The sequence below is a fragment of the Quercus lobata genome, chromosome 1 (assembly GCF_001633185.2).
Source record: "Quercus lobata isolate SW786 chromosome 1, ValleyOak3.0 Primary Assembly, whole genome shotgun sequence".
NCBI classification, from domain to species: Eukaryota; Viridiplantae; Streptophyta; class Magnoliopsida; order Fagales; family Fagaceae; genus Quercus; species Quercus lobata.
Window position 1 is genome coordinate 10,117,674 of NC_044904.1, and position 19,143 is coordinate 10,136,816.

Below are 19,143 nucleotides of genomic sequence, written 5' to 3' on the forward strand. Positions count from 1 at the left end.
GAAAATTTTCGATATTTTGTCACCTAATCACGTGATTAGTATGAATTAGAGTTTCAGACGTTTAGCTGTCAGAGGCAGATCAGACAATAATCAATAAACACAGACATTTTGTCAATTTTTTCTCCAATAGATTCCAATTTATCTTCTTGTGGATTCAGGAGAACTCCTCGTAGATTCAAGGTTTACTACCAGAAGCTAATAGTTTAATTTATGTCCCATCAATAGAATATCATGTATGTATTCTTCAAGCTTCTACGGCATCAAAACTAAGATCTAGAAAGCACGGACGCGGCTGGGAGGGTGGCGCACCCGAGTCCGACGCGGCGCGACGCGGGACGCGGCGTCCGACGCGGTTGACCGCGAGTCCGGCCGCGTCTGAGTTTTTTTTTTTTTTTTTTTTTCTCGGATTCGAGCCGAATCGGCTGGATTCGCGCCGACGCGGCTCGATTCGCGCCGAATCGGGCCGATTCGGCCAGAATCGGGCCGTATCGGCCATATCGGGTCGTATCGGCCGGCGACCGATACGGCCGATACGGCCGAAACAGGCCGAAACGGCCGAAATCAGCCGAAATTGGCCTTAAAACTCGCCGGAGCAGCCGAAATTCTGACCTCAGATGTGTTTTTTGCCTTCTTCTTTCTTTGTTTTATGAATCAAGTATATTAATGTGTTTTTTAAGAATATTTTTATAGTAAAAATATATAGAAAATATAAATAAAAATATTTTTAATAATTTTTTAATCGCCGAGTCCCGCCGCACCCGCACCCTATTTTTTCAAAAATTGCCGAGTCCCGCACCCGCACCCGCACCCGCACCCGAGTCCCGAAACGCACCCGTGCTTCATAGACTAAGATCCTTTAATTCAAATTTCTCATCAAGGAGCTTTTTAATTTTTTAACACAATCAACATCATTACCTCAAAAACTGGACTGCATTCACCCTCAAAAACTGTTATTAAAACACCTTTACTTTATGTAACTCGTAATTCAGAAAGCATCCTTCCTTAGTGGACCTTCTTCTTAAGCAGAAAGCAAATGCTATTTTAGGCAATAAGCGTGGCTTTGAGTTATACAGCTAGTTTTAGGGATCAATGGTACTTTATTCTATATAGTTAGGAGCATTTCAAGAAGTATAGAAGACAAAGTGGGATTCTTGGGTTGGGGTGCGGGTATGACAAGCTGTAACAAATATTTTTTTTTTTTTTTTTTTTTTTTTTTTTTTTTTTTGTGGGAAAGGGGATGAAGTTGGGATTTGGTTTAGTTTGTTTTTTTCATCATGAACTTGTAGATAAATCTGTTATGATTTTGCTATTCAATTTAACTGATTTTGCTATTTGGTTTATACATAATCTGTCTACCAATTGGTTGATTTCATCTCTAGATTACACATCTGGTTAGCTGTATCTTTGAAAAAGTGAAAGAATTGTTTCTTTGTAAAATTATATTCTATTCATTTCATGCTTTTGGATCATACCAAAATATGTTTTTTAAAATTATATATTTTGTTTATTGAGTACTCTCCAGAAGCTGGTACTCTCAAACCTTGTAAACTCAGTATCAATTATTTTGAAATAGACAAAATATTTTGATATATTATTATTCTTGAGAGGGATAGAGGTTACAACACACAACATGGATATGTCTTTCTCATACTGTTTCATGTTATAATCTTAGTGTCCCACATGGATTAAGTGTAAGCTTAATCATGTATTTATATAACTCTAGGGCACCCTTCCTTTGCAAGCCGGTTTTCAAAGATGAATTCTACTCATGAGTTTATAACATTTAGTATCAAAATTAACCACCACCTCAAGTAATCGGATGAAGCTCATTGAGTATGTGATCAAATGAGCTGTGGTTTTGTCACGTGAAGGTATGTTATAATTCTAGTGTGAGTTCTACCTATGAGTTTGTAATAGGTCAATTCAACAATCATAATATATACTACTAAAAAAATCACTTAGCACACATTTTATTTATACTTAGCCATAACACTTAGCATAACACATTTTATTTATGCTCATATGAAAGATTAATTCAAAGAACCCCTAGGAACAAAGACAACATTAAAAAAACATCTATCAAGTTACACAGTTAACACTGCTCGATACAAAATAGCCTCACTCATACTGACCATCATTACCATTGTAAATCAGCACACGTTTTATTCATACTTAGACTTAGCCATAACACTTATTTACATTGAGCTATATAGAAGACCATCTGATTCAGTAGAGTTGTCATTAACTTTTCCACAATTCAATCTAATCTCTCCAGCTGTCCCTGTTAACGGGCTAATATTCCCCATTTTAATCATTGATACCACAAAGGTGTCAAAGAAGGCAGTCTGATTAGCAGTAAAGTTGTTAACAAGGGCAACGGTATCATTATTCTCGGTAGTTGAAAATAGTATTTGATCGCTATTGAGTAGACCCTCTAGAACTTGAAGATTAGAGAAGTACTTATTGTCAAAAACATCAGGTGTGGTGAGGTCGAGATTGGTCACAACAGTAAGATCTCCATTCTGGGGGCATATTCCCTGCAGAGTTGGTAAGTAGGTTGTGTTTAAGGATGGATCAGGATTACCAGAGCTGTTAAAATCGTATAACCGGTTGATGAAAGTGCTACATTGAGCACGTCCAAACGTGTGAGCACCTGAAAATCAATCATGCATGCCAACTTTATATCAGAACTTAAAGCAATACTTTCATCACAATGTAATTAACTCATATTATTTCTATGTGTGTGTGCGCGTGTGCGCGAATAAATAGTAATTACCAGAGAGGGCAACAAGATCGGTGGTGTCGAGGCCCATGGTTGAGAACATTGTTATAATAACATCAAGGGGTTGTGTGGGACCAGGAAGGAAAATACCGGCAGCTGTTCGGTTTGCTGTAGTGCTATCCCTTCTTCCCAGTGAAACATTCCACGAAGGACCTCCTGCCTGTGAGGATGGATTAGTTTTACTTTTAGTTGGTATATGATGCGCGCAAACAACATATAATATTATTTGAAATGTCAGCAGTAGTTGAAAGATATGACTGACTTTTCACTTGTGTTCCCCTCAAAAAAAAAAAAAAAACTTCTCCCTGGTGTTTAACTTTTAGTTAGGGGCATGCGTGATTGGATTAAGTTAGGAGGACAAGTTTTTTTAAACCAACCTATTATGGTCAGTTAAAAAAAATATAATTTAATTCAATCCAACCCAATTCATCACAAGAGTTTAATTTAACCCAATCCAACTCACATGGATTGTGTTGGATCAAATTGGACTCATGGGTTGAACTTTTTTTTTAATTACTATTATTATTATTAAATTGATCAGTATTAGAATAACACCACCATAAATAAAAGCATATTTATAACCAAGTAATCATAAACATAATATCAAACAAACACAAACTATATGAAGAAAACTTAGGATTTGGATTTTATTTCGGAAAAGAAGCAAAAAAGTAAATAATAAAATTGTATAATATATTTTTTATTTTTTAAATATATATTAAATATAGGTGGGTCAGGTCGGATTAGACAGATTTGTGAATCTTATGACCCGAACCCAACTCGACCCATTGTAAAAAAAAATTCATAACCCAACCTAACCCACCAAACCTTAAAAACTGACCTAACCCTGCAGGTTGTTGGATTGGGTTGGTTTTGGTGAGTTCGCTGTACATCCCTACTTTTAGTAACATCTTTGGATACAGTAGAAGGACAAAGTCTTTAGTCTAGTTACTGACTGATATGTTTTCAAGGACACAATTTCTACATCTAAAAGAGATTGTATTTTTGCCTTAAAGATGGAAATCTGATATCCAAATTAATATATGAAATTGAAATCATGTTTTTAAGACTCAAATTCTATACAACATGAATAAGATTATATTTTTTGTCCTTGAAGATAAATGTCTAATATCCCAACTCATATAAATTGAAATAGAGTTTTTAAGATATGATTTGAATATAAAATGAATAGTATTGAATTTTTACGTTAGAGGTATCTAAACTTTAAAGGTTCTGATGTATATCTGATATCCAAACTGAAATCATGTTTTTAAGACACAATTTCTACATAACATGAGTAAGTGTGTCCCTAGATTTTAGGTCTCTTAGACCCTATCCAAAAATGGCCTGATTATTGTTATCGGTCCTTGTTTTCAATAAAATGCCCATTGTTTATTTACACTTCAATCTTCGAGTTTTAGTTTCCTTCTTAATTTTATTCAGTTGGGTAAAAGAGTCAATAAGAGAGAACATTAAAGAGAAGGGTTTGTCGTTATTATACCAATGAAACTGATTCTTCAGCTGCAACGGCAAGAATATCAGCGCAGGAAACAGTAGCAGGACAAGCAGTTTCCAATGCAGTCTTTATGTCATCAACAACACCAAAGCCTCTGACCGAGTTATTATTTGGAGGAGCCTCTTTCTCACTTTCTATGGTAGCGGAGTTGTTCAACAAAATTGATCCATCACAACCCTACAACAAAGTTTAACATATGTTTATTAGACAATTCAGACAATTGAACAGTTAAAAGCCCATTAAAGCAAAATGTTTTGGCTGCTAAGAAATTAGAGGGAAAATAATTAGAATTTGATTTTGTTGTTTCACAAAATTTTCAAGAAGTGTGTTCAGATTAGCTTTTTTATGATTTGCTGAAAATGAATAAAAGTTCAATTGTATCTAATAAAATTGAATTTTAAAAGCTATGAATAACTAAATAAATTAAAAAGTTGAAAGCTAATAAAAGAGAATTTTATATTTGTACAAAAACAAAGAAATTTAAAACCTTAAAGCTAAAAGCTAATCCAAACATACTATAATGTCCTCACAATAAAACTTGAATATGTCATGCTTTTGGAATCAAGGTATAGAAAGGTAAGGTTTCAAATTATCTTTCATTTTCATTTCATCAGTTGTCTTCCTTTATGTTTTTTTTTCCTTAGCTTGTTGATAATGGATGTATTTCTTGTAGAGTGTGCTAAGATTGACGTAAGTTGATAGATTGTAACATCTTAATTTGGACAATATTCTAAAAGAGTACTCCCTAAAATAGCAAACGAGTGCTCTTTTCTCTTTTAGCTTATACTACTTTTTCAAGCTTAAGGCAAAGGTGAGAAGCTAGCTATAGCATTAGTCCCTTCTAATTAAGAAGGCACATGCATGCCAGTTTGCTAACTCAGGCGCGCTTTAGAAATAGAGAGACGGGTGTGTGTGCAATCGAAAAGGTCAAGGAAAGATAGGTTTGGGTCACTTTCCACAAGTAGTTAGTAATTAAAAATTAAAAATTAAAAAAAAAAAAAAAAAACTTTATTTGATATGATTCAGAATAAACCTTGAAGAAAGCCTACTAAGTTTTCTCTCCTAGGATGAATTAGGATGAGTTTAGTTCAGCTTCTTGATACTGTGCTTTTTAAAAAGGATGGCTTTAAAAATTGCAGTATAAAATTACGCTTTTTTAAAAAGCAAAGTGCTTGATAAAAGCTATTAAAAAGTGTTTTTTAAAAAATTGAGTGTTTGATTAGCACTTACAAAAATGACAGTTTAAGTTGTAAATTACCAAAAATGACAAAATGTATATAGAAGGGAGTTTATTTTAGTATCAACTTCTTAATAATAATAATAATAATAATAATAATAATAATAATAATAATAATTACTTCTTGCTAATAATAAATGACTCTCTTCTGAGCATGAATAAATGACTCTCTTAATAAAAGATTTTGTAAAAAAGTACTTGGCTTTAGCATTTCTCTTTTCAAGAAATGTTATATCCACAATATTTTCTCAACACTTTCACAAAAAATTTTATATGGTAAGCTGTTATTAGTTCTACTTCATAATATATGGTATGCGCGGACTACTTCATAATATTATTTGAAATTATTTTTATGTATATTAAGACCTACATATAATATTTATTATGTTGTATAATATCTATGTTTGCCTACAATATTGTTGAATACTTTGAAACTTAATTTTCTTAATTCATATTTTATTGAAAAAAACTGTATAACATTACAAGACTATAACATATTATAATATTTACCGTTAAAAGTACATTTTATTTGTTACACAGTTTAAATGATTTTGAAATCTATAAATAAGAATTTAAAGCAAAAAATACTTTTATATTCTAAAATTTCATAAATTTAGGCAACCTCCCGAACACTTCCTCAATCACTCTATTCTCACAACTAAATATGGAGATCTCAATCGCAAACACCCAATTCATTATCTCAATGAAATTAAGGAAATCATTTGTAAGTATGAACATAAAGAGAACATGATTAAACATAGAGAAATTGGCTAAAAACACATCCATTTATCAAAATTTAAATGTTTTTAGTTTGGCTTCCGTATTTTTTAAAAAGAAAAAAAAGGAAAATACTTTAAATTTATCATCAACTTTTGTTTTTATCACTAAGGCTCATACAGCACAAAACAGTAGTAAAAGGCCTACAAAAAAAACCTACAAATTATGAGTTCTAACACAAAATAATATTATTAAAAAAATAACAAACTTCATACATTTATGACTTTTCCAAACCAAAATCCCAAACACCCAAGACTTAAGGCGAAAAAGCGAATCACAACCTTCACAAAATCCACAACGTCCGACTTCCATATCAAAACTGTAAGTTAACATCACTGAATAAAAAACGCAAGGCTCCTTTCTTGGTCATAGCCTACTCATATGGGTTAGTATCAAATGGTATCACAATGTTGGAATTATATAGGTGTCGTTGAAAGTCTGAAGATAAATGGTATCGTTTTTTGCTTAAGTGTATTTGAGATGGGGATAGAATGAAAGGTTGTGGAGTGTGGACATGTGTATATAAAGGAGTAAAAGTGAAAAGAGTGATTGGAAATGCAAAAAGTTTTTTGTAGGTGGGAGAGAGGAAAATTCTTGAAATATTGAACCAAATAGTAGTTTTAAAACATTGAATAAAAAATGTAACAAAAAGTAGTTAAAGAGTCCATATTTTTAAATTTATTCTTATTTCTAAGAGTATTTCAATCTTTTTCATAGAGTGCACCACATGGCAGAATCTTAAACTTTTCCGCATGAGATCTTTGCTTTTATATATATATATATTGATTATGATTGATTGATTGATTAATATTAATTGATGACTAATGATATATTGATTGATGATTTGAACCTATCACTTAAATTACTTTTTTGTTAATCAATAACAACTAATAATAACTTGACATTTAAAATTTGTTGTGAAGGTATTGTGAAAATAATATTTTTCTTTTCCACAAAGAATACAAAATTATTATCTTAAAAGTTGAAAGTTGAAACCCAATAATTTTGGTAGAATTAATCTTTATAAAATAAAATTTTATTAATACTTATTTTTTAACTGGGTTGTTCTAAGATTAATTACAAACTATTTCACAGTTTTTTCTCTACCATATACTCTACAACATCAAAGTTGTAAAAAATAAAATTTTAAAAAAATTGTGAAATAATCACTGTTCTTACCACCTATATTTTCTTCCACGTTGTTTTATCCAAACCCAAAAACTCTTTTTTTTTTTCTTTTTTTCTTTCACTTTTTTCTCATCCATCGTTCACTTCTTCCTCATCTTCTTATTTTCATTTTCTATTCCTTTCCTGCATATACAGCCACACAGGTTTCATCTTCTTATTTATTTTCCTTTTCTTTTACTTTCCTCCACACAAAGCCCCACACACACAGGTCTCTCTCTCTCCCTCTCTCTGCTGCATATTTTCCATCTATCAAAAACTCTACTGAATTCAAAAAGTTTTTTTAAGATTAGTTATGTAAGACGTAAATAAAAATAAAAATAAAAATATAGAGAAGAGAAGAAAAAGAAGAAGAAGACAGGATGCCGCAGCATAGCAGCATAAAAGAGTAGAAAGAACTATGGGCAATAAAGGAAAAATAAAAACCCACAAACGGTAATATTTTTATTTTAAAAAAACATAGCTCAAAGCTGCCGGCACCAAAACACAGGAGCCTTTGAGCTGAAAAACGCACTTTTATATATCGCACTTTTCAAAAAAAAATATATATCGCACTTTTCAAAAAATTTACTAAACACGCGTGTTTGAATTTTAGGCTGGAAAACGCGTTGTGGTCCCTTAATGGTGTGTGACTTGTGCTACAACAAAACCTTATTTTTTTTCCTTCATTATTTGCTTGAGCTTTTTTTTTCTTTTCTTTTTCAGACTTACTTTATTTATGTTCAACTTTTTAAAGACTTTTTTTTCTTTTTCTCTAAGTACATCTTACTTTTTTTTTAAAATAAAATAAAGCAAATAAAAAAAACTCACCCAAATACTAAAATGGAATAAAATCAAGTCCATGCAAAGAGAACTATGAATCAGCTAATATGCACCAAGTCTTAGACCTCACTTTCATCATACTCTTAAGAAAAAGAGGAGTAATATATATATGAATTTAAGACCATTTGGTAATATTATTCTAATAAAATTGTTTAAATATTGTGAAAATATTTGTAAATGAAAAAGTGTTATGAAAATACGTGTTTTATTATTTAAACAATAAAAAAAACTGTTATTTAAACCTTAGAGCAACAAAACAAGCCCTTAAACTAATTAAAATAGGCAAGAGTGAAAGACTGTTCTTTTAACCCAAAAAAAGAAAAAGAAAGGCTGTTCTTTTTTCTTTTTTTTTTCTACTGCCAAACTTTGTGAAGGTAAATTCTTAAGAGGAAACAAAGCAAATGGGTTTAAAACTAAAGAAAAGTTAGAGAAATACGTTGACAAAGCAGTCATGGAAGTGAAGCCTAATGAGGCTAGCGCCAATTCGGGCATCTGTCGTCAAAGCCTCTTCGATGATTCCACGTACGATGTTGGACACGTTTGGACACGTTGTATCATAGAATGTTGGACTCAGCTGGCCATGAGATAAAGATCCTCCAAGCAAAACCACACATAAAAGACCTATCAGTAGGGTACAGCAAGAAGAAGACGAAGAAGACATACTTTTCTGCAACAGTATTTCACTCTAGAATAGCTTCAATGTTTAAGTTCAAGTGTTTAACAAAACAAATTGTGACCCTTTGTTTATGAGGTGACAAACTACATTTATATTCAGGTGAAAAAGAAGAAAAATGAAATTCAACAAGTTTGGCAGTTGAGGTACGAGGCACGCTTTGGAAATATTGAAGGGATTTGGAAAAGTCTAAAGTTGATAATAGAGATGGTTACATATTCTGTCACATTAAATTAATAGATGTGGGTCTATCCAAAAAAAAAAATTTAATAGATGTGGGGATGCATTTAATTGTGAAAAAGTAAGTCGGCACCACAAACGATTTTCATTATTTTGCCGGAACTTGTCATTCATGAGCGGTAGAATTATGGACCGGACTCATCATTTTTTTCACTAGTTACTGTTCGTCATGCAGGTGAAGTGCGGTTAAAATTGTAGAAATTGTTGAGGTAGTAATTACTTTTTGAAAAAAAAAAAAAATTGTCGGTGGAAATAAGGCTGGTGAGCACTAGAACCACACGTACAGGCACGTGTGTATGAAAATTCAGAAAAGTTTGTCAGGCAGGTGATTGCTTTCCCTGGATTGTTGCTAATTAGTACTTACTATTCTTCTACGTTACATGGACTGTGTTATTTAATTCAAGAGGTAATGGTTTAGGCTTTGTTTGGTTTGATGGTAGAAGAATGAAAAGAAAAAAAAGGAATGACTTTCCTTTGTTTGATTAAAAAGGAAAACAAAAGGAAGGAATAATAGAAGGGAAAAGGCTTTTGTGGAATCAATTATTTTTTTTCTTAAAATTACTCTTATACCTTTAAAAGATTTTGTCTATTTTTGTGAAATAACATTTATATCCATATTAATTTAAAACTTAAAAGGATAAAAATGAAAAAAAATATCTCACATCTTTCCTTTCTCTTCCTCTTCATATCCAAACACACTTGAGAAAATACTTTCTTTTCCCACCCTTTTTTTTTATTTTTCTTACCTTTTTCTTTCTCCTCTCTTCCTTCCCCTTCCACTGAACCAAACATAGCTTTATGGTTGTGGAAAAATAATAAAATATTGCCATTTGGGTGGGTTTGAAAGATCAAATAAGACTGCCAGTCAAGAAATTTCTTTTGTCCGTTTGTTATTATGGTAAGATGTAGAATTTTTTAACGGTGGAGTTTTAAGGGTGGATTTTTTAGTTTTTACAATATAATTCTTTTTTTAAAATATCTTTGGACTTTTGTATATTTAACAAATTACAGTGAGTGAATAATAGTACAATGGGACGGCTCACCTCCCATTTGAAAGTCTCCCATTTTCTCCCGTTTTAAAACTCACGAACAACACATGGCAAAGACACAATCTAAGGGTTAAAAAGAGAGCATGTCAAATACAATTTTTGTCTTTCGTAGAGCATCCATAGCAGATGTTGTAAAAAAAATGTCATTTTACCACACCAAAGACCTATTTTATTATTTTACCACATCATTTTACAACATCTCATTTATCAGATGTTTTATCATGCAATTCTATACATTAAAATAATATTTACTACACATTAAAATAATATAATCAACACAATAAAATAATATATATAACACAATAAATAACAACCACAACACTGCTGCCGCTGCCGTCGCCGCCACCACCACCACTATGGCAGCCACAATCCATTGCAAAACAAAAAACTAAAAACAAAACCACCACCACAACCATCGTCATTAACAACCCGCCACAAAACCCATTAAAAACAGAGCAACACCCACTAGCACAGCAACTCAAACCCAAAAAACATAGCAACTCAAACCTAGAAAACACGACCAAAACCCACTAGCACTGGCAACCCAAAGCCACGAAACTACTAGCACCGCCAACCCAAAGCCACGAATCCACTTGCACAGGCAACCAAAACCCACTAGCACCGGCAACCCACGATCAAGATCTCACCTCACCTCAACGTCAATGCCCACGATCGTGACGAACACTCCGACCTCACCTCAACGTCGATGCCCACGTCGATTCTAATCAGCAATGATGATGACGATGCCTGGAAGGATCGGCGATGACGATGCAAAATGCAACCGATGAGAGATTGGCGATGATGGATCAGCGATGACGGATCAAGATCAACAATTTTATAAGAGAGAGGGAATCGGTGAGAGAGAACAGAGGTGAGAGAGAAGAGAAAAGAATAAAGTGAAGGGAGAGGAGAGAGAAAAGAGAATAAAAAATTATTAAAACTTATACCATTTTGATTCCGTACCGTTGCAAATTTGCAACGGTACTGTAGCATGTTGCAAAAAATATGGCATTTAGAACATCTGATAAATGGGTTAAATGGTGTTTGGTGTGGGATATGTGCCAAATATTTAGCATTTGGCACATATCTCACATCTGCTGTGGGTGCTCTTAAGAAGTCTGGCCCTCTTTCTCTCTCTCCCCAACAAGCCTCACTCTTCTTCTTCTCCATCACCATTGTCATATGAGCATCAAAGGCACCGAAATTAAAACTTGTTGGGCAAAACAAGCCCCATAATTTTGGATCCTCATAATGCAGTTCGTTTAGCATTTGGACTCCAACCATGGGTGTGGGATGCAAAACTTGCACGCTATGCACAATGGTAAACTAACCAAAGGCGATCCAACTGTGCTTTGAAGCACCCTAAACTCTAAAGGGTCTTATGGTGAGAACATTTTATGGGGTAGCGGAGATGGTTGGACACCTTCTTAGGTTGTCACGGTGTTAGGCTAAAAATAATACAGTTTGGGTTTCAAAGCATCAATGGCACAAAAGATCTTTTTAATACAAATATACCCACAGACAATGTTACCACAAAACCGGTCATAACATTAACATCTAATTGAAAAAAAATTCAAAAGATTTTACAAAATCAAAATTTTCCACAACTTGAAAAGAAATGAGAAATACAGTTTGATTAGAGAGAAGAATTTTTTATTTTTTTTACTTTTTTTAAAAAACCCCAAAATGGACAAAATGCGAGTTTGTGCTTGGGGAATTTATATCATTCTTGGCATGTTGGACAAGGACTTGAGTGGTGTACTTAGCCGCAACCCCATTGGCTTCCGTCCAAGAGAAGGTGGAGTTAAGGCCAACAATGGTAAACCGAACACCTACATTCCTCGCACTGTATAGCTTGCTTTGCTTCCCATAAATCCGCTAAGATATTTTGCTCTTTTTAATTTCCTAATCCATTGTCCTGTTTTGCCCCTTCTTCTCCAACAAGATTTAGTTTCAGTGCTTCTGATGCTCATGCAGTGATGGTGATGGAGAGGAAGAGAGAGGCTTGTTGGGGAGAGATAAAGAGGGGTTGAACTTCTTAGGAGTTAGAAGATTAGGAAAGAAAAAAGTTGTATTTGACGTGCTCTTTTTGTAGCCCTTGGATTGTGTCTTTGCCACATGTCGCTCATCGGTTTTAAAACGGGAGAAAATGGGAGACTTCCAAATTTGGAAGTGAGCCATTCCCTAGTTTAATAATACTTTAAAGTTCTAAATTTATAGAACATGAACTCTAAATTATAGAGTTTTTTCTTAAAAGCTCCATATTATATATTTTTTTAAATGATTAAAACAAACTATGAAGGTTTAAAAGTTCTTCTTATTTTTATTATAAGACACTAGTGTTTAGCTCTGTGTATATGCACGAGTACAATTAGAAAAATTATAATTACAGGGTTTAAATTATACTTTTTTTTAAAAGATGTTCAAATTATATATACATGGTATTAGCTTACACATTTTTTAAACAATACATTTCTAAAATATGCAATGATTTATATATATATATATATGATTTAGAATTTAATTAGATTTATACTCTTTGAAAATGGTAAACTACGTATTTGGTTCCTATCCTTTACATCATATTTCAATTTGGTTCATAACCTTTTAATTGTATTAATTTGGTCCTTAACCTTTTAATGTAATATCAATTTAGTCCCTACCATTATCTTTTTTTTTTTTAATAGAAATTGATGGCATAGCCAATGACCAAAATAAAAAATTAGTTTATGTTGATCTGGAAATAAATTTTTTATTTTAGCCGTTTGCTATGTCAACAATTTTCATCCAAACGATAACGACACGGACTAAATTGACACGATACTGAAGGTTATGGACCAAATTGACACAATTGAAATATTGTGGACTAAATTGAAATATGGTATAAAAGATAGGGACCAAATACGTAATTTACCCAATTAAAAAATTAGATGGACACGTGGCGCAAAATTAGACTTCAATTAAAATCCAATTTAGAATCTAATTGGATTTGGACTATTTAATTTTTACACTTAATAATTCACTTAACACAAAAATTAAAAATTAGATAGGACACCTGGAGAAAAATTGAAAATCCAATTGAAATCTAATGGATTTTCTTTGAATTTTGGCTTTTAATATATATAGATTCTTTTCTGGTTGGGTTACTTAATTGAACAAGATGATGGTGTTTAATTAGACTAGGCTTATATATAGTTGTTGAAAGGGCAAGACTTATGTATAGTACTTAGATGCTGTTCCTTAGGTTCACTTCTTAAAATTCTATCATATGGATTTTTTCTTATGGAATGGAAGTATATTTTTTAATTAAGTAGTCACATGGCTAAATCCTAAAAAAGGACCTAATGAACAGCATCTAAAGTACTATACCTAAATTTTGTCCTTGTTGAAAATGTGTCATTTACGTGGTTTGAAAGATCAAATAAGAAGATTAATTGTCGGTAAGTATTTTTTTTTTTTTTTTTTTTTTTTTTTTTTTGAGAAAATAATTGTCGGTAAGCTAATTGCTTGTCTTGGATTCTTAATCATTAAAAGTCTATTTTCATGTTAAACGGTTTGTGTTACATAATTCAACAAGGTAATTAATGGCTAAGATTTGTAACCTAGACCATATTGAAATATTCCTGCTCCAAGTCCATGCATGCCTTTGTTTTTTCCTAAAAGCAAAGAGATTCTTAACACCGAAAAAGATATTGCAGCGACTTAGGGTCTACGGCGTCTCTGTCTATCTAGAAGCGCAATAAAGGAAGGGAGGACCATGTCGACAATCAGATAATGCTTTTCATTTCAAGCATCTAGAATTTCTGTCTATTTGTTCTTTAATCGTGGGGCACTATACATGGTTTTAATATATACAAGTAAGACTTTTCTCCCCCATCCATTTCTTATTTCCCACGGAATTCATCTTATCTTCTTTGTTCTTTCTTTCTTTCTTTTTTTTGGTGAAATACATCTTATGTGAGTCCCACTCTTCAATTTGAGATTTAGTACAAAAGAAGCCCAAAGGTTTTCCACCAAGGCTGCATCCATCATATCATATGCTAAATAACAACATTAACAACTAGTCTTTAAGATAAAATTTAAACATATGACATCCGTTCTATGATAATTGTTCTTTACCGTTAGGTCAAGACACTAATCAATTTTTGGTCGAGCCAAACTAGTTGATTGGTAGACCATACAATATTCTACGGAGAAGTTTAATATAATTTTTTCTCTTTTTTTTTTTTGGTATAAATATTAATAATTATAGTAGTTGTTATTAGACATTTATTATGATTATGTTTATATATGGAACTATGTGTATTCTAGCATTAGGTATCTAATATGATTGTGTTTGTATATGGAAATTATATATTCTACTAGTTAAAGAAAGTGTGATGTATCAAAAGCTTGTGTAGTATAATATTAGTATATGAAATCAACCAAAAGTTAAACGATATTTTATATATATATATATATTAGCTTCTAAGCACACGTGTGCTCAGAAGTTCTTTTATTTTTCTGAGTAAAGGTTAATAATTTGCATATATTATAATTTAGAAATATATATATATATATATTCAAACAAATAAAAATGATAAATTTTAGAGATAAGGTAATTTTTTGAACGTGAAGGAAAAAAATCCTAAATTTTAGGAATTCTCTTTTTGAATTTAAAATGAAATTTGTTATTTGACATGTATGACCCTATTTATATATATAAACTCCTAGTTAAGAGTGTTTATTCAAGAATTTCAGGTATTAAGCCACCACAATAGCTGATTAGGAGAAGTTACTTCTGATTAGTGGGCTATAAGTAGAATTCTAAAAGCCTAAAATATAAGTTTTTTTTTTTTTTTTTGCTCAAAATTGTAAAAAAAAAAAAAAAAGAGTTATTTTACTTAATTGACCCAATTTTTTTAAATTTAAAAAGTTGAATGTGAGAGTAAATTGAAATAGTAGAAAAGTCCAACCCAAACAAAAGAATCCTATTATTAGTAATATATAGCTAATTCTATACTAAGATTAGATGGTCAACAACCAATTAAACATATATCCTATAAAAAAAAAAAAAAAAAAAAAAAAAAAAAAAAAAAAAAAAAAACAAAAACCAATTAAACATCATTCGTGACCATTGGAATCCAATTGCATTGGAACAAACTAACATTAGTGGTTGCATGACATGTGACCAAACAGTCTTCAACGTTCAACGTGTCACGTGTGTTTAAGAAACACTACGTACGAATCTCGTTATATCACAAAATATTTTGAGAGAAAAAAGAAATATGAAATCAATCAAGAACTCCAAATTTAATAAACTTAGACTTCAGGTGTATGGCCTACACAAATTGTGTTTTAAGCAGAACAATATTCGATGATATTTTATTGATAATTCTCCAAATTTTTTACACATAATCCAACTTCCTAAACTTTTAATTTTTAATTTTTTTTTTTTTTTTTTTTTTTAATATAAGCAATGACATTATAAATCAAGACAAAGAAGGGAGGCTCAAAATCATCTTTGGAACTTGGGGGGGAGACCTAGTCATGGAAGAGGAGAAGTTTAGCAAGCAAGATTGTGGGTTAAAAAGTGTCTTTTTTTTTTTTTTTTGTGAAGATTGTGGGTTAAAAATTTAATCTTCCTTAATACAAAATAAAAACCCCAACAATATGGAAATTGAGAGAAGCAAATAAGGTAAAAGGACATAACTTCTGTCTAAAACTTGACACGTATCCACATTCTAATGTGTCAAATGTAACTAATGCACAAGACACAATCCAAAAAATAATACTAAAACAGCCGGGGTTACCATAACTCCTAAATATGGCCACATTAACTATGCTCCTAAATACGGTATCAGAACACCATTAAGGCACTAACACAGAACTCAATTTAGAAACAATTCAATTACCCAACAAACATCTAGACTTTTGTTTTTCATTCCGTAACCCATAACTCACAACTAATGCCTATAATAGTGGGAAATGGCAATTCCTTACAAATTCAAACTATTTAATGGTAACAACTCCCTATTGGATTGAAACTCTGTTTATATATGAAAATAGTAGTCCCGAAAAAAGATGACACTTGTAAGTAGAAGTTATTTACTACAATTAAACCACTCCCTCGATTTGTGTGAGTAGTTATTGACTGAAAATTTGTACTCCATACATATAAACCTTCTTCTCAAACAAACTTCTCACTGGTTTTTATATACAGTATATATATATATATAGAGAGAGAGAGAGAGAGAGAGGACGCGTGTGATAGGAATAGTATATATATATATATAGGACTGCTTTATATATTGGCTCAAGTCAAGGGTGAGTGGTGAAATTGACAATGGCTGTAACATTTGATACTATATTTATGTATTTCTCATTCACTTGTACGGTTCTTATCTCGCTTTGGACAACCTATAATTCGTTCCAAAGTTTTCTTGAAAAATATCAGAAGATCGACTTTGTGGATTTTCTGCTTCTACTTTGGCCTACAATCTTTACATGTTTCTACGTCGCGTGGTTAAGGAAGCTGGCCACGACCTGATCTTTTGCCTGATGAATACTAGCTACCATGCATGCATGGTTTGCCCTTTCATCTATTCACTTCTTTAATATTTACTGTCCACTCTAGTTTATAAATTGTTCAAATTAGGTTCTTCTTTTTATTTATTTATTTATTTATTATCATGCTAAGACTAGTATAGACAGTTTCAAACTCAAATCTTTTATTTAACAAACAAAAGACTTTATGTATTAATTTTTGGATATGTATTAGAGTCTTACATAATGTAAGATTAATTACTTTGCTTCATCTTGTGTGTGTGTTTTTTTATACTCCGTAATATTTTGTTATGTTGCTTTTTTTATAATTGTTTTGAGTGTATGGTAAAAATTAAGAAATAAATTGATCGGCCAGTGTTTTTTTTTTCTAATGTTACTTGTTATGTGTGTTTGAGAAGAAATAAACATGTATTAGTTAGTAAAATCACAATCTAATACAACTTTTTAATCCAGAATTTTCCACTAATTCCCATGGCACCAATGTCCAAAACCCGCAAAGAATCCAAGATTTCCTGGTCAATTCTCCCATTGGTGTTAACATGCTTCTCTTCAAGTTAATAAAAAATGACTTCCAGATTTGAGTACCTGATCAACTTCTATAAGGAGCATCACATGGGTTTAATAAAGTCATCATTAGACAGCAAAGACATGTTATTATACATAAGCAAATTAAATTTCATAAAAACAATCTATGAAGCCAATTTGATCTCAAAGACCCTAAATTTGATATTCCTTTATAAAAAACTTACACTGAGAAGCTGCACATTCATCGATCATTGATCGTGTTTCTGGGTTTTGATGATTTTTTTTTTTGTTTAATTAGTTATTTTGAGTTGATCCTCCTCTGGTAATTCCATTGCCTAATAAGAAGACATTGGAGATGAAACAAACTTTCTTTTTTTGTTGTATGTGGTAGTGTGGTTTTGAAGCCAATTTTGGGGCTGGTGTTTATTTTTGTTATTATTTTTTTGTTGTTGTTTAATTTTGGGACCGAAAGGATTTAACACCCCAGCATTATTAGCAATTCCAAATCTCCTTTACCATATTCATTGCGGACCATGTTGCCAAAGCTCATAAATCATACTAAATGGAACGGTATTCAGATCGAAAATTTAATATTCTTCTCATCTACTATTCATCAGTTTCTTAGATTTTGTCAAAGAGCCTGTAACAATGAATAAAAATAAAATAGAAATACAGAAAAAAAAAAAAAATTAGAAGGAGAGAAAGGAAGAGATTTTGATACGTGTTTGTACATACCCGCCTAACTAGAGGAGTTTGTACATACCCACCTAATTAGAGGAGTTTATAGTGAGGTTAACGAGTTTGAGCGAGCGAAGAACTCAACAAGGTCACTAATTAATTGACTTCACTGATCTCCCCCTAATTTATTGAATTTTTTTTTCTTTTTTTCTTTTCTCTTTCAATTGAAGGAAACATGGCATTCTGGTTGAAAAAAATAAAAACAGTTTTTCTTATTTTAATATATTTGTTAGTCATGACAACTTCTTCCCTCCATCATTTAATAGAATAAACTATTTTGACACAATATCAAAATGCTATGGATTAAAATAATATATATATTTGAAATTTTATCACATAAGATAAACGTTATGGACCACAAACATGTTTTTTTACATATATCAACAAGAATAATGCTAGAGATACAAACTATTTTGCAAAAAATTTTACAAACTGCTGATGTGGTGAATGGTTATTGATAAATGAAAATGTGATATTAATGATGAGTCTAAATGAAAACCAATAAGAAGTTGGTTATATCAATGTTCTATAAAAATATTGTAAAATAGTTTGTATCTGTAACATTACTCAATTAACAAAATTAGCATTACTCAATTAACAAAATTCTCACGTACAATCAAGAAGATTCTTCCTTATGTTGCACATTATTATTTTAATATTCTAAATTGTGTGAATTTGTAATATAAATGCTGTGTAAGCTTATGATAAATTCCATCAAATATGTATTAAGTTGATACGGACAATATAAAAATATGAACTCTTATTTTAACTAATCTTTTTAATCTATGGTGTAGTTTTTTTTATGGCTTTCCAGAATATAAACTTCCATATTCATGTTTGAATTACAAAAGCTTATTTTCTTTAAGAAGTTTAAAATAAAGGGAATTGACTTGCATCCAATGCTTCAGTGCATTATGTTTGAAAATAACTATATATTACTTTCGTATATTGTTCACTATAACAAAGTATTGGACAAAAGTTGTCTAAAATTTAAAAATATATATTAAAAAAAAAAAAAAACCCCTACTCTTGAATCAACTAGTAACCAAACAC

The 19,143-nt window shown here is 31.6% G+C and overlaps 1 protein-coding gene across 1 annotated transcript; it reads right to left on the minus strand.

Moving 5' to 3' along the window:
• Positions 1 to 1,987: 1,987 nt before the first annotated feature.
• LOC115977903 (peroxidase A2-like) lies at positions 1,988 to 9,167 on the minus strand. Its single transcript, XM_031099936.1, has 4 exons — positions 8,756 to 9,167; positions 4,284 to 4,475; positions 2,777 to 2,942; positions 1,988 to 2,653 (listed from the first exon to the last, which is right to left on the minus strand). The coding sequence occupies exons 1-4, from the start codon at positions 8,978 to 8,980 to the stop codon at positions 2,196 to 2,198; spliced, it is 1,041 nt and encodes a 346-aa protein (XP_030955796.1). The 5' UTR covers positions 8,981 to 9,167; the 3' UTR covers positions 1,988 to 2,195.
• Between the last annotated feature and the right edge of the window lie 9,976 nt (positions 9,168 to 19,143).

Coding starts and splice junctions, on each gene's coding strand:
- LOC115977903 (XM_031099936.1), bottom strand. CDS start 8,980: ATGTCTTCTTCGTCTTCTTCTTGCTGTACCCTACTGATAGGTCTTTTA. Junction 2,943..4,283: donor CTGAAGAATCAGTTTCATTG/GTATAATAACGA, acceptor CCATCCTCACAG/GCAGGAGGTCCTTCGTGGAA. Junction 2,654..2,776: donor CGATCTTGTTGCCCTCTCTG/GTAATTACTATT, acceptor ATTGATTTTCAG/GTGCTCACACGTTTGGACGT.